This window comes from Manis pentadactyla, chromosome 16 (assembly GCF_030020395.1).
Source record: "Manis pentadactyla isolate mManPen7 chromosome 16, mManPen7.hap1, whole genome shotgun sequence".
NCBI lineage: Eukaryota > Metazoa > Chordata > Mammalia > Pholidota > Manidae > Manis > Manis pentadactyla.
This window is the reverse complement of record NC_080034.1, coordinates 34,571,306-34,587,693: the sequence shown is the minus strand read 5'-3', so window position 1 is coordinate 34,587,693 and position 16,388 is coordinate 34,571,306. Positions and strand designations below refer to the sequence as shown.

At 40.5% G+C, this 16,388-nt stretch overlaps 1 protein-coding gene across 6 annotated transcripts in view; it reads right to left on the bottom strand.

Annotated features, from left to right (window-relative positions):
- Positions 1-16,388, bottom strand: part of BTBD9 (BTB domain containing 9) — a 515,751-nt gene that overhangs the window by 164,728 nt on the left and 334,635 nt on the right. For all 6 annotated transcript variants that reach the window (XM_036907137.2, XM_036907140.2, XM_036907136.2 and 3 more), the window contains one exon: positions 7,559-7,668. In XM_036907137.2, coding sequence (XP_036763032.1) covers positions 7,559-7,668 — 110 coding nt within the window. The remainder of the gene's footprint in view (positions 1-7,558; positions 7,669-16,388) is intronic.

Genomic DNA, 16,388 nt, shown 5'->3' with positions numbered 1-16,388 from the left:
ACAGTCTGATGATTCTTTATTTCTCTCCCTTCTTATTCCTCCTCCTCCCTTCTTCATATGTTGGGTGTTTTGTTCTGTGCTCTTTTTAGGAGTGCTCCCATCTAGAGCAGTCCCTGTAGGATGCCCTGTAGAGATGGTTTGTGGGAGGCAAATTCCCTCAACTTTTGCTTGTCTGGGAATTGTTTAATCCCTCCTTCATATTTAAATTATATTCGTGCTGGATACAGTAGTCTTGGTCCGAGGCCCTTATGTTTCATTGCATTAAGTATATCATGCCATTCTCTTCTGGCCTGTAGGGTTTCTGTTGAGAAGTCTGATGATAGCCTGATGGGTTTTCCTTTGTAGGTAACCTTTTTTTTCTCTCTGGCTGCCTGTAATACTTTGTCCTTGTCTTTGATCTTTGCCATTTTAATTATTATGTGTCTTGGTGTTGCCCTCCTTGGATCCCTTGTCATGGGAGTTCTGTGTACCTCTGTGGTCTGAGAGGCCATTTCTTCCCCTAGTTTGGGGAAGTTTTCAGCAATTATTTCTTCAAAGACATTTTCTATCCCCTTTTCTCTCTCTACTTCTTCTGGAATGCCTATGATTCTTATATTATTTCTTTTATATTGATCACTCAGCTCTCTTAAAATTCTTTCATTCCTGGAGATCCTTTTATCTCTCTCTGCATCAGCTTCTCTGCGTTCCTGTTCTCTGTTTTCTAGTCCATTAATGGTCTCTTGCATCTCGTCCATTCTGTTTTGAAGTCCTTCCAGAGCTTGTTTTATTTCTGAATTCTCCTTCCTTAGTTCTTGCATATTTCTCTGCAAGTCCATCAGCATGGTTATGACTTTTGTTTTGAATTCTTTTTCAGGAAGACTGGCTAAATCTATCTCCCCAGATTCCTTCTCAGGGGAAGATGTAGCAGATGCCGAAGCTGTCTGGGTTAGTCTTGTCTGGATCATATTTTTTTGCCTTTTCATGTTGACAGGTGCTATTGACTGTCAGCTGGGAGGGCCAAAATTTTCACTTGCTACTGGCCTTTCTTTACTGGGACAACTGCGACCCCTAGTGGCTTGTGTTGGGTAATTGTGTGTAGAGTGGGTCTTTGTGTCTTGCCTGGCGGGAAGGGAGAAATTTCCCTTTCTGTGGGCGGAGTTTGTCTCAGGCTGCTTCTCTGCTTTCGCAGCGCTGGGTGGGGTAATGGATGGGGGTGCTGCTTGACTGTTTAACTCCGTGAGGGGTCTCAGAGCTGTTGCCCAGGGGGTTAGTGCACCCGGTTTTCCCTGTAATTTCCAGCTGCTGTACTGTGACCTGGGTTGTTTCCGTCAAGCTGTTAAGTCTCTGTCCCTTTAAGACTTTCAAAAAGCCCCCGCTTTTCTTTGTCACAGGGGCATCAGCTTCGGCACCCGCTCAGAGGTCTTACTGCCCTGTTCCCCTAGTATCCAGGGCCCTCCACCCACGCACTGTGTCTGTGCTCTGGTGGGGGTGGCTGGGGCTGGGTGTTCGGCAGTCCTGGGCTCCGTCTCCCTCCCGCTCTGCCTATTGTTCTCCCGCCGGGAGCTGGGGGGAGGGGCGCTCGGGTCCCGCAGGCCGGGGCTTGTATCTTACCCCTTTCACCAGTCGCTGGGTTCTTGCTGGTGTAGCTGCAGTCTGGCCACTGTCCTGTGTCTTCTGGTCTCTCTTTTAGGGCTAGTTGTGTTTGTTGTATTTTCAAAAGTATATATGTTTTTGGGAGGAGATTCCCACTGTCCTACTCACGCTGCCATGTTGGTTCCGCCCTCCTTTAAGTGACTTTAAAACACAATAATTTTACTGTATGTCTCTAGTGGGATATATCCTAAGGGCCCCCAAAATAATTGAAAAATCTTAAAACTATTTTCAATAATCATATGGTTCATGATAATATTGGTACTGTAACTCTCGAGACTCTTGTAGGTACCGGAGACAAAGCGAATGAACTATTGTGCTGTATTGCAGATAACCAAGATTTTTAGTACAGAAAAAAGGAGCTGAAAGATCAAAAGGTTAAACAAAAACTTTGTGCATTCATTTTAATTAGAAGTGTCCACATGTACTCATGATATAGTTTACCTGTTAAGTATACGGTATATAAATAAATAAATATGTGTGCACGTGTTTCCTAGTCCTGTCCACTGAAAAAGCCTAGAAATAGTGACCAAAACAGTAGTAAATGCTTAGACTTAGGTTTCCAAATATCATTTCCCACCTAAAGGAACTACGGCTTCTTGCAGAAATGGATGATTCCAGATCAGAAGCAGGAAATGTGCAAGATGAACCTGATATATCTGACATGCCAGAAATCAAGGAACTACTGAGGATTATTGAGATCATGTTAGAGGACTCCAGAGGCAATATGAAGAGGATAAAGATGGGGACAATCTGAATATCAATAATAATAACCATACATAATTTTAAAAATCCCAATTTGTTAAAGTCTAATTTGTTTAAATCCATAAATTCAAAATGATATGTACTCCCCTTCCCTCCCCAAGCCCGTGCAAAAAACCCCCACAAACAAACCTCACTGGTCACCTTTGCAGGATGCTAGATAACCACCTCTTTAGTTTGAAAACTGGTAAAAAAAAAATTTATATATATATATATATATAAAATGTTTATCCTTCTTTTCTAAGGCAAAATGCATCTCCGGAGTACTGAGGAAATTTCTCTCTATCTAGCTATTAAAAGGGGGAGGAATGACAATTAGAATAGAACCATTCTGTAATTTCAAATTATGAGATAATGCATCTAGGAAATAATCACGAATGGATGTGAATAACGAAAAGAGAGAGACAACCAAAAAGAGCTTCTGTGCTTCTTGGAAGACACGTATACCACCACCTATAGAAAATCCCTGAATCAGATTAAGCCTCTATCTGATTACCAACTTCCAAGAAACACAACAGAGCAACATGTTAAATGTCATCATGGGGATTCAATCACCAAAATCTAGGTTGTTAGAAACTCTACAGGACAAAAAAATAGTTTTTTCGACAAGTAAGTTGTAACTAGAGAGAGAGGGAAAAAGACAGATAGACACAAGAAAGGAAACTTAGATTTAAAGAGATTTAAGAGTCATAAAAGCTATTTGTTGATAGTATGGACCTTATCTGAATTCTGATTTTATAACCTAATGCTTTATAATGAGTTATAAGAAATCCATAGTTGGTCATTCACATGACCAAATATATATTACCCAGGTATATGTGGTCTTCATCCACAGTTTCTGAAAACACTGCAGGTCTTGAAGGTGAAACTGGTGTTTTGTCATGTTAATGAGAGACTTTTGGACGCCCCAACCCCCAGGGGCAGGGTCTGGAGTCTGAATCAGTCAATGGCCAATAATTTAGTCAGTCCTGACTGTAAGGAAGCCTTCACAAAACCCATGAGAGGAGTTTTTTGCTCTCACTTTCTCTGCTCTGCTCTGCCTGCCCTGCTTGGCTGCATCTGGCTTCTCGGTTGGAGAGCTTCCATGCTTGGGAACCAGAATGCCTCCACGCGTCACCCAGCCAAGCCCCAAGCTCCATGAGGACAGAAGTTCCTTTATTCAGGACCTTGCCCTATGTCTCTGTTCAACTGGTTGTTAACTTGTATCCTTTATGGTATCCTTAATTAAACTGGTAAACGTAAATGTTTTCCTGAGTTCTGTGGGCCGCTCTAGCAAATTAACTGAACCTAAGGGGAAGTCATGGGAACCTCCAATCTCTAGCTGGTAGGTCAGAAGCACAGGTAAGCCTGGGGCTTGCGACCAGCATCTGGAGTTGAGGGAGTAGAGGGCAGTTTTGGAGGACACAGCCCTTAACCTGGGCATCTGGTGCTGTCTCTGGGCAGACAGCATCAGAACTGAGTTGAGTTCTCCAACACCCTGCTGGTGTTCGAGAATCATTTGGTGTAAGCATGTGTGGGAAAACCCCTCCCACATACTTACACACATGGAATCGGGTCCGGGAACCCGAATGAAGTTATACTACTATTACTTCTATGTATAATATTGTTACTGTTATACATACATGTAGGGAAAAAATACACCATTGCATTTGGTGCTAGAGATGTGGCACCTACTCACTCCAGACTGATCCAATTGAGGGCATCTGAACAGACTAGATGTTCAACACTCATAAGGAGTTATGGTTCTGTTTTGGGATATTATAATGATATTGTATTTATGGCTACAAAAAAAGAAGTCTTACTTTTAGAGATTCATACTGAAATATTTATGGGTAAGATAATAAAATGTCTGGGATTGGCTTCAAAATAATATGATAGGGAGGAAGTAAATAGAATACAGATAAAACTAGGTTTTCTATGAGTTCACAGTTCTTTCAGCTGGGTGGTATATACTATTCTCTCTACCTGAATAACTAGTTGGGTATTCAAACAAGTGAATTTAAATACAAGATTAAATGAAAAGAAATGGAAGAAGTGGAAGGACTTGGCAAATGCCATGTATGTATCACAAAATGGAATTCCAAGGAAAAGCAAACTCAGTCTTTGGGAGGTTGAATGCTTATTTAATAGCACTCATATCTACTCCAATTATTTCTTCTATTTCTTCCATACCTCCCTGGTAAGACAGGTTAGAGTTTCCTACAAGTGTTTCCTAGCAAAGAAGAGACAGTCATCACAGGCTGATTCTTCCCGGAATACATCCCAGTGCATCCAGAAGCAGCCACCCGGCAGGCAGGGTTTGTGGCAGCAACAGCAGGTCAGGCAGGAAGAGTGCTGTGCGTGGGCCTGACGTCCAGACCTGCTCAGGGCAGCCGAGGCGGGGCTCATGCCCACAGTTACATGAACCCACAGAGGGGGGCAGATAAAGGATGACAGGCAGCCAGTAACAATGGGAAAGAAACCCTTTGGTGAGAAAGGAAGATTAAGTCTTATAAAGTCTCATAAAGACTAAATCATATAAATTATAAAAGATGTTTATTTTTTTCCCCTGGCATCATTATACATTTTAAATAATAATGTGGAAATCTGATTTTTTAAAAAGTAAATATTTTTAAAGTAATTTGAAAGTATATAAGGAGAGTACTACTACTCTGAGTAGCCTGGACTATGAAATAAAGACCAGGAACTGTGAAAAAAGTGTCTGAATCTTAAAATATAAAAGTAAGGTTTGATGCCCTACTGGATATTCTGATGACTTTACTTCAGTTTTACTTTTTTTCCCCATGAAAATATGGAGTTTATATCAATGGTTCTCAAGGGAGGTGTACATATTTCACAGGATATAGAAAGGCGTTAGTAGGCAGTTCTAATTTTAAAATAACTCTGGATGACTCTGACATACACTGTGCCTCCAGTCCTCTCTTGGAGGTCCCTGTAGAGAGGCTGGCTGAGGCCCACGTGCAGCCAAAATGCACCTGGGGTCATCCACATGGAAAGCTGGCCAGTACGATTTCAAATACTCCTTTAAACTTAGCAGAGCTGCCATGTCAGACGAAGGATATTGAGATCCCCCGGTACTCCCTCATGTCCCATGCCACCTCCCTGTCTGCCCAGCATGGGGTCAGCTTTGAGCTGTGCAGATGGCAGGAGGAGGGCCAGAGGGGATCCCATCACTGGCCGTGTATCAACAAGTACACGCATGTATCTGCCCACCCGCCCCACTGCTCCCACGTGGTTGAGGGACGGTGATGGCAATGACACAGTGCTCTCTGCAGGCAGACTCGTGAGCATCATGGGAAGGGCCTGAAGAAGAGCGTCTGACCAGACACGGACAACACTCCTTGCCTCTGCACTCTCCTTTCCTTCTCTGGTGTGCCTGAGACTACTGAGGCTTCTGAGAAGGCTGACCATCTCTGTTGGACAAAACATGCAGACCTACCACAGCATTGCTCACTACAACTGATCCTGAGTTTAATGCCTGTAATGGCCTCTCAGGCCGGACAGACCTGTTTCTTGAATAATTACAGTGTCCACAAACCTGTTCTTCCTCCAGTAAGAAGGGGGATGTAAGTAGGTGGCACCTTCCATGTGGCATGTTTGAAACGCAGTGCCCTGGACTGAAATGAGTAGCCCACCATGACCTGCCCTGTGCCTAGGAAGGCGGTTTGGTGTCTGCAGTCCTTCTCAGAAGGGCGCCCACAGTGACACAATCGCATACACAGTGAGGCCTACGGTCTGTAAAACAGTGTGGGCAGCAGGTGAAAAGGCCTTCTCCCAGGCCCTCTGTCACCATAATTCCAAACAGCCCACAGAATTAAAAGCCTTGGTAATATCAGGTAACACTGCAGCACTGTTAACTTTGTAATTATTTAAGTCACAAAATTAACAATTGCATTTAACTATTAAAAATTACACCCCTAACAAAGCTAAAACCAAATTATTTATTTTAATTTAGCTCTAAAAGTTCTCTACACATTGGAACAATTTCTGCTATAGCTACTTTAATCGTATTACTCTCCCAAACTTCCCTAAGGAAAGGATTACATTTAGGACACAGAAGGTGTTAGGAAAATTTAGACTTAATGACTGCTCAATAGTAAACATTTTCAAATTACATTTATTTTTCCCATTCTGGTCATCATTGTGTTTTTATAGCCTGTGTCAATATGTTACGTGTCTCAGCATGGACAGGACTTGAAAAGGAGAGGAGAAATGAGTCCCTTTGTAAAAGTAAAGAATTCTATTTCAGGTACACCAAGGCAAGGGCATCTCACCCTCCCCTTGAACATACAGAGTCCCTTTTCAGACAAGTTACAATAAAGGCATAGATTCAAGGATCTGATTAGTCAGACTATCTTTGAATGAGGTGAGTAAAAACCTGTGGGCGTGGGAAAATGAAGACTAATCAGTGTGGATGGGAAAAGCCACTCATGATATTTAGAATGTCAAGATCTGGGCTGGACTGTACACAATGCCAGACTAAATATTACCTAGAACAAAAACAAAAACAAAACAAAACACAAGAGAAAACAACCAAATCAACAACTAAATCAAAATTTAAAATATTGTTCTGAAAGAGCAGTCAGGCAGCATTTCCCACAAGATAACCTGACTTTCATAATGACAATTCAGTTATTCTGATCTTATTTAAATTATGTGTAGGCATTTTCTTGAGGTGAACATAGCTAAACAGGGCAAATATGGACTGATGTGTCCATGAAAAGAAGATACTCTCACAGCTACGCACGACATTCATATCAAATTAAAGGCCAAATACCTGCATAGCTTTGGAAAAGTATGAGCACTGGATCAGTATTATACAGACTTCCTTCCTGTTCTTGTCTACCATTAAAGAAAGAAAACCCTTTGGTGTCAAAGGCTTTGTCTAACTACCAAAACCATTCCTCACACAGCAAATCTGAATGAATCACTAAAACATTTTCAACCATAATTACTGCTATAATATTTGTATTCTTTTAAGTTTACTGGAATTATTATTTTGACTACTTCTAAAATACAAGCCCTCTCCTATGTCACTCAGCTATAAGGTATTCAAATCAACCAGAGTTCTTAGTCAAAGCTGTTAAAGAGGTGGGTTAAATAGACTTAATGGAATAAAAAAAATCTGAAGATAAGTTATATACACAAATGTAATTGTAATACTTACCTATCAGCCCCTTCTCAAGAGTAAAGGTTTTGTTTGTGAACATACATTCAAAAGCCACAATGTGAAAAATCTTGTTCACTGTGTTGTGAGTCCCAACTATTCGAATATACCTGTGGGGTAAAAAGAAAAGAAAAGTTGTTAAAGAAAATGAGCTTCCATAACAACGCATCCAAAGATAACAGAATATATTATGTAAATTACAATGTACCAGGGTATGGACTAAAGGAGACTTTGAACTTGACTTTAGACCCTGTACCTGCTCTTTAGGGCTAGCTCCAACTGAGTCTAGAAGTAGAACAGCAAAATTAGGGAGATACCACTTTACGGAGAATGAAGTAGAACATAGATTTGATTTGCCTAGAAAATCAAACCAGGTTCTGTTCAGCTCAACCGCTGAATGTCAGAAAGATTATATGTCAATGAGACATTGATGCTGGAGAATAACGAAGAGCTTCTATCCTCGCCTTGTAGTTAGGAATGTGCCTGTGCACAGGTGCACAAACACACATGAAATCAAATGCTTTCCAACTCAATGGAAGATTTCATCCATTAGAGACAAATGCATGAAATCAATATTGCTTTCTCATCTAAAAGAAAAATCCACAGAAACTGCTGCTGAAAACCACTCATAGTTTCTTATATTTTAATATTGCTCCTAAATCCTCTTTAGGAAGTTACCTATATACTTACGCCAGCCCCCCACTTGACTGACAGGAAGCCTTCTCCTGACCACAGGAAGGGATCTGCAGTGACCCAGCCTGCCCCGCAGCCTCCCTCCTGTCCTGACCACACAGCTCCGGCATCTGCACACAGTGCAGAGTTTCACAGAGCAGGTCTTGAGCATCTCGGCCTGTTCACCCTCTGTGACTCCCTGGAGCCCTCACCGCTGACAAACAGGCATTAACCTTGGAGTGACTTGCTCCTTTCCCTCTCCGAAGGGACCTGACAGTTCACAGGTTAATGAACAGACAAAGTCATTCTTCTGATTGTCATACAAACCCATGGGGACGGTGTCACATACCGTCTTACTGGAATTCAAAGGAAGAACCAGAAAAAATAACTAGATTAACTGGTAACACTCTCCCACATTATGAACTATGCACTCTGAAGGATGGGATGTATTAAATGAACAGATTTCAATGAGGAAATGACAGACTGAGCAAGGTTTTAGTGACAGTCTCCCCCCACTGTGTAAAACCACCTTTGGTTCAGATGATAGAATTTTACTTCTGAGTTAATTGCTGTTCAGTAATTCAGTAATTTCCTTACATCTCTCATCACTCCAAGTTAACTGTATAATGTAAATGGCAATTTAACAAATTCATTTAAGAGACTACATTTGGGGTTTTTGTATCATGGGCTATTTTCCCTCCTGTTTCTTCAAGCCTGAATCTCATGGCATTCCCCGTGCACCTCATTTAGCCATCTGCTCCTTGACATGAGCCAATCACTCATCTTCATAACCAGGATAAATGCTATCTCCTGGACTGGCTGCTCAGGGTGTCCATACCCACTACAGGGAGACACCATGCTTCCTGTGCAGGAGGTCAGGGCAACTGCTGCATGCACCACAGCCCTCTGGTTAAACAGGACATCTCGCCGATCTGTTCTCTCCAGCCCTCAAGGCAGACAGAAGGTGCTGAATTTACTGCGTTTGGGCGGATAGGTGGGGTTTGTTTAAATTAAGTTCTAAATGGTCTGGGTAGAACAGGCTGTGTTGTTTTTTACTCTTGGTAGTGACACTCTCTGGGCTTTCTGGAAGGGAAGGGATGTGTTAAGCCTGGCACCGTGGCCTGAATCTAATTTTGTCCATTTCCTAAACCCACAAGAACTCAACCAGCATAGCACTTTCAACCACTCTAGTTGTGGTAGCCCATGCACTGCTGTCTGCAATCTTGGAGGGAATGGAGGGAATGTGGTGTAGTGGAATTGGATCATATCATTTTCCTGTTCCCTAGGTTGAGTTTCTACCAAAGGATAGACAGCTCTCCTAAAACTGTACAAGGTAGAGGAGCCAGGAAGTGCTAATAGGGCTTTCCCTATTGGCAGTTCTTAAGGTTAACAGTCCAGGCTGACCTATGGGGATGCAATAATGTTCCTTCCTTCCCTTTCTTTCTTTTTAAAACATTATATGGAACCAGGCTTTCCAGGTTTAGATAATAGTCATTTCCCCAATTTTACCCTGGTATAAATATCAGGAATAGGAGAAAATATGCAACCTTCCCCTCCTTCATCCCCCAATTATAAGAAACTGAAAATAAAAAATTGTACCAGAATACATTTTACAGTCTTAATGATAGTGTTTGTGATAACAAACAAGATAATACATAGGATTGGAAAAGCACACGAGGTGCCTCCAGATAAAAAGTTCTATATAAATGAACATAATGTTATCTCTGCTGTATAATCCTGAAGTCAAATTAGCAATTCACCACTCTACATCACACTTCTTGATTAGCCTGTTATATATAATGCTTATAATAAGTTTAATTATTCTAGTTCTACAATACTTTCTAAGTCTCCATAAAATCACAGCATAATTTACAAAATATGGAATAAAGTCCTTGTTCAAATACACATTTTTAAAAATGTTAACAAAAATCATAAGAAACCATGCTCCTTTTCTCCAGTAAGGAGTTGCATACCACAGGACTCTCCTTTACTAAAGATCTCAACTAGAAATAGCAAATAGGCTTCAACTAATCCCCCAACTTCTGTGACTGTAGGGCAGCCTGGAGCTCTGCATTAAGATCTCAGAGGCCCTATCCAGCTTAGAGAGAGAGGGAGGAGGCATGGATGCCATTCCTGACCACGAGCAGATTTCCTCTGTGGGGCTCACAGTGGAGCACCCTGAAGTGGGAGAGAAGTTATTACTACCCGAGCTACTGAAAATCCATGGGCTGGGCATAGGAGAGATTCCTCTCTCTCTCTCTTTTTAACTTGTTTGAAAAACAAAGGAAAACTTGCATCTGGGTCATAACATCTAAACAAGAGATGTAAATAACACATTCTCTTTGTCACAAAAGATTTTTAGTAAGAGGTAAAGCTTAAGATTTTTTTCTTTTCTTTTCAGCACCATCTCTCCAAAGTCAGACTCTGATTTAACCTGATAATAAGGGCAGTGGCAGCTAGTGACTTCATCAGTGTGCAGAGAGGGGCACTGCTGAAAAATATAACAGCCCTCCTTTGTTCTCTGTGATCCTCAACAGCAGCTCGACAGTTGGAAGATAATTAAAACTTAAACAGTGCTGAGGAAGGCAGATATGCAACAGATTGGCCATTTCTGATGAGGGTGACTGCTGTCCACGTGGGCCCTGGTGGAACAGTCTGTCTCTAGTATTCTCCTCCCTTCTCCCTGTTAGCCGTCTTCTAGGTACTGACAAAGACTGGATCCTGAACACAGTTCAGACAGGACTGAAACACAGTTTCAGTGCATAAGTTAGGAGCTATAATATTGCCAGTGAAAAGAGGTTTTGTCTCCCTTAATAATATGAAACCTAAAACCCCCCAGGGCAGCACTCTGAAACTGCAGGGCACTATGGGGGCTGAAGAAGGCGCTTGAGAGTGTAACAGAACCAGGTTTGTAGCCCAGCCCCGTCACTTAATTTACTGTGTCACTCTGGGAAGAAAAATGCTTTAAATTTTTTGAACCTTACCTTCTTTATAAAATGAGGTCAATAACACAAACCATATAGGATATTTAAATGAGATAAGTATCTAAAGTGTCCAGTGCAGTGCTTGGCAGAGTAGGATATTATTAAATAGAAATGTAAAGAGTAGCTCATTGGATGCAGAATATCTTGGTTAGGATTTTGAGAATGCTGGTTGTCTGGGAGAAAATTTCTAGCTGGGGATGTAAAAATGGTGCCTCCATGAGGAGGCAGGCCCAGGCACAGACTTCTAGAATCCAGGCAGGATCTCATCCTTCCTCTTACAGCACCACGGTACAGCCATTATGGGCCACAGAAAGCAGCTACATTCCAAATGCAGATTACGTGGCTCTGTGGCATTTCCTGCTTTAAGCCCCTAGTCTTTAGAAAAGTCTGTTTAGAATGTTCTTACCCTGACTCAGCTATGTATAGAGAGGCAAGGGAAGAATCTTTTTGGTCCAGCGACCCATACCCACAGAAGAGTGTTTTTTCTGTGTGAAACCCTGGAAGTTTGGAGTTTTAATTTATTAAGAAAAATAGCATTTCCTAACAGAGAGACAACATAATACTACGACTTAGAGGAATTTTTCTTTGGAAATTTCAGTGCATTCCCTGTCTAGATAGTTCTGGAAAGGTACAAATTCCTATTCTTAACCTTTCTTCCCATTGTTTCTTGTCAATATGCTACCAGATTTAATTCTTAGTCACATACATCTTTACCATAATAAAATATAGAAAAAGAGCAACTTGTAATACATTCTCACTTTAAACCCCTTAGTATTCTCTAGTCTTTAGTTCTGGTGGGCCACGAGGCTACTTGTGGTTATAATTAATCCTTGACCTTTGTCTCCAGTTATAAGATCATCTAACTTCTATACTGAGCAGGTTCTACTACAAGATAAAATAAAATTCAGTAATAAATGTTTAAAATAACTTTAAAGGCATCAACTAAAGCCAGAATCCATCAGAATTCTATTCTTTTGGTAAAGAAAGTTTTATTCTAAAATTGAACTTCACATTTTTGTGTTAAACAAAGACTCTTGAGAAAACTTGAGAGTTCCTATGACTGGTGCACAAGAAGGGACTCTTAACATTTTGGCTTTTGCTCTGAGGTAGCCACAGAGAATTTGAAAGAGAAAACTGTTCTTTGCATGGCCAGATGCAGCCACCTAAGAACTTCAGCAGCAGCATTTACTAAGGACCTGTGGATTTGGATTCACCACTTCCAAGATTTCCTAAATGACCTCTCCTTTCAAGAAAATAACTGAGAATGTACATAAGTAATTCTCTAACCAAAGAAGCAGGTAATGTCTACAGGTTTCCCCAGTATAATATTTTCTTCTAGTTCTGGGTACAATCTTAGTGCTCATATAATCAAACCACAAACTGGAGGAGGAAGTGACTTCAGGTCTTGTTGCTACGGCAGCAAGTGGAAAACAGTTTATTGCTAGAATGACAAAAAGCTTCTAGAAAAAGCATGGTGCAACAGAAAAGATTTGTTACTTTTAGAGAACCTTCCCTGTGGCTGATCTGTGGAGCTATAGATTCTCCTCTAGTGACTTCAGCAAAGGGCCCCAGCAGCATTTGCTTATTTGGGAGAAGAAGAATTATTGAAAGGTTAAACACTCTGTGTCCAGACTTAGCCTAAGCAGAGGCTGCTGTCTCAGGGTAGCCCTGATGCTGTCTGACCGTTAGCCCTGCAGAGGGAACAATCATGCTCCGGCACCTCCACTATTCAACCTGAAGGGCAAATGAAACAAGAAGTCATCTTGTTTTTCAGAGACAATTGATGCTATATAACATCAAGTATGCAGAGGGAATAAGATGGGTGAATGATTACTAACACATCATAAGCCAAAGCTACCAAAACAGTCAGTCATTCCAACATTAGGGTAAAACATTTAAGCGTTGTTTTTATTTGGAGAATAGCATGGCTTTTGAGCAGTAGGCTTTTTTTTCTCCACCCCAAATATGCAGAATGTAAACCCTGCCATAATAACATGTCTTCAACTTACTAAAGTATATAACATACACAAAAAGAATTTCATTATGATATTCACATAAATCTTATGAAAATAATATAATATGTAAAATTTATTTTAATTCATTTAAATTTCCTGCTTGTACATTTACCCAGTCAACAGCCCTTGTAGGTATAGTGGGTAAATCTGCTATTAATCAAGATTTAATAAACACTCACTAGGTATAAGAAACTGTGTTGAGACCAGTGAGGACCAGACCCAGAGGACATGACACACACCTTCCTCTGGAGGAGTTTATAGTGCAGTTTAGAAGGCAAAACTAAAACACACTGATAGTAGTGCTGAGGAGAGACAAAAGAGCTTCTTACTCAGTTTACCTTAAAACACCAAGTTTAGCAACATGTACTTTAAAAGTCCTCCCTGTGAACTACCCTTGCTTTAAGGACCAAAACAAAAAAAACATGGCTAAAGGAAAAATAATAATCCCTTCACACTCTTCCCCTGCCCAAATGATCCCTGACCCATTGGACAAGTAGTAACTGACTATTTACTATGTGCAGCTACTGTCGCTGGATGCTGGGATGTAGGATTTAACAATACAGATAAAATCTCTTTCCCACGGAATTCATATTTCAGGTCAGGAGACAGACCAACAAATAAAAAAATCAAGTAATTACCCACTGGTTGGTAGGTGATCTATTTAGCATAGAATTTTATAGATAAACAAACTTGCTAAATTGGAAGAATAAACAAACAGTTATAAAACCTCTCCCTGCAGGAATAAAAGAAGGGTCAAATGGGAAGGCACAACACTCTGCCTGAGAATGCGCAGACACAGTATGCCTATTACAGATATTTAGCAGGACACAGGCAAAATCCTAATTAAATGGGCTTCTTAGGATCTGGAAAGAGGAACTGATTTGAATTTCATGGGAAGAAATGTCTTATTTACTTCATGGTTTAGTTTTCTTTTTATCTTTGCTTTTTTTTTTCCAGATTGTAATTTTCAAGGGTTTGTAGAAAGACAAAATGGGAAGTGGAGAATATGAAAAATGAATAAGGGAAAGAGGGAGGGAGGGAAGGTAGGAGGGGTGGGGGGTATAAAGGAAGGAGCCTGGGCAGGGATGGAGTGGGGAGAGAGACAAAGCATGAATATGAATAAACCAATCCCTTCTCCTGTCTTTGTTATGTGCTAATGCTAACAAATCCCAATGTGGGAATACAGTTAACCAGTTTTATTACTCAATAAAACATTGAAACCAACACAAAGTATATTTTAAGAAATAGAACTAAATTACCAAAAGTTCAACATTTGCATTTTTTCATTAACTTTTCCCCTAGCCCAAGATACTGGGGGCAGGGGAGAAGACTTCACTAGTTTTATCTTTTAAATGGCTGCATTATCTTTTCCAGTTTATCCAATAGACTGTGTATTTCCATGAATGTAGACAAATGAGTCTAATGAAATTGTGCACTAGAGAAAAAGCAGAAGAAAATTAAATTTGTTAGTTTCCCTATGAATCTGTAAGAACTCATTTGGTGACTGACCTGAAGCAGGCCTGCTTTAGGATCACAGTGGGTAAGGAAAGTTTCTTTTTTTAAAACCTATGGTTATGGTGGGTATATGCTGTTAATTATAACTTAAAATTTTAAGGGCTGGAGGAGGCTCTCTGCCTTTCCCTTTTAGAGTAGAAGATTAAATAGAGAAGGGAGAGGCAAACAGGAGGAGAAAGAATTTCTCTCTCCCCAAGAAGACTCTGAAAATCCTAAGAATGCAAACAACTGACACACTGAGAAATGAGACCGGAATTGCCCATGATGGTCAGAATAACAGAAGTGAGAACTGAGCACCAAAGTCAAGAGATTAATAAAGAGAACATAGGGAGTGAGGAAATCACAAATCTTTTGGAATTAAAAGCTACCCACTTCAGAATATATCCCACATGGTAGCCTTTGCACACATTACGTTCCTTCATGGAAAGCCCATACCCCTCACACTCATACAATCAGGCTGGACATCTCAAAGTGCAACAGAACATACATCCCTCAAAGCCTCTGTATTCTGTATTCTCTGTATTCTGTAAAGAAACCTGTGTTCCAGGCGATAATAGCTCCTCATAGAACTGAAATGTATTAGGGGAAAACAAGCCCCCTAGGAGTTCCACACTTGCCACTTCCTATCTCCAACTGCTTCAATGACACAGTAAATTTCTAGGACCTCCTTTGCTCTTTGGGAAACTCTGGACCTTTACCTAGAAAATGGATTTTTAAAAAACCCCAGAGATTTACTTAACACATAATTCAAGCATCAGTATAAATATGCACAAAGCTATCAACCAGAGGCAGAATAGTCAAAGTAAATAAACATAATACTGCAGTAAATTATTGTGGTGAGAAGAATGCTCACCACTGACAGTACAAAAATGCAAAGATAACAGGAGAGAAGGGGAGAATGGATGAGAGTGAGAGACACCCAAGTGTGTTCGTCCTTGTATGTTTACCAAAACTGGTATGGATATGTATAACACACTGTCTCGGGGTCCATTAAAGTTAGACATGCATAAATGATTTCACAGTACCAGAAGCCTGTATTCCAGTTCCAAACAGCATGAAGGATCACTAATTTCAACACTACTAGTATAAAAGATTTTGCTGCTAAAATCTATCAGTGTGTTAGAACTTTAACACAAGCAAAAGAGAAAAAAAATAGCAAGATGCTCCAATCGACACAATTTGACAGTCTACAGAGTCTGCAGCTTCAGTAAAGGCTGAGCAGACAAGGGACAGGTTCAAATCTAACAGTTTGCCCAATCGTTTTAAAAGGCATTTCCCCACACGCATACCTTCTGTGTTAGGAGTCCTATGCATCATTGAGGTTCAGTTTTGAAGTCTGTCCCCAATCCATATTTCTGTTGGATTAGGAAGATGTTGGGAGGTGGCGTAGTTTGGCAAAGATTTTTTTTCCCCTCCCCAAAGCTTCTTGAGAGTTCACCCATTCATGACTTTACTAGACTTTACTGTATAGCATTAGTGCTAAGCCAGTGATCAGAAAGAAAATATCACTCCTTACACTTGTTTCAGAAATTCAAGGAAGGAAAAACTTACGAGAGGAATGCACATAAAGTAAAATGTGTACTTTGTAAGAGAGGATTTATTTTTTGATAAAAAAGAATATTCTATTATATTACTAATAGTAAC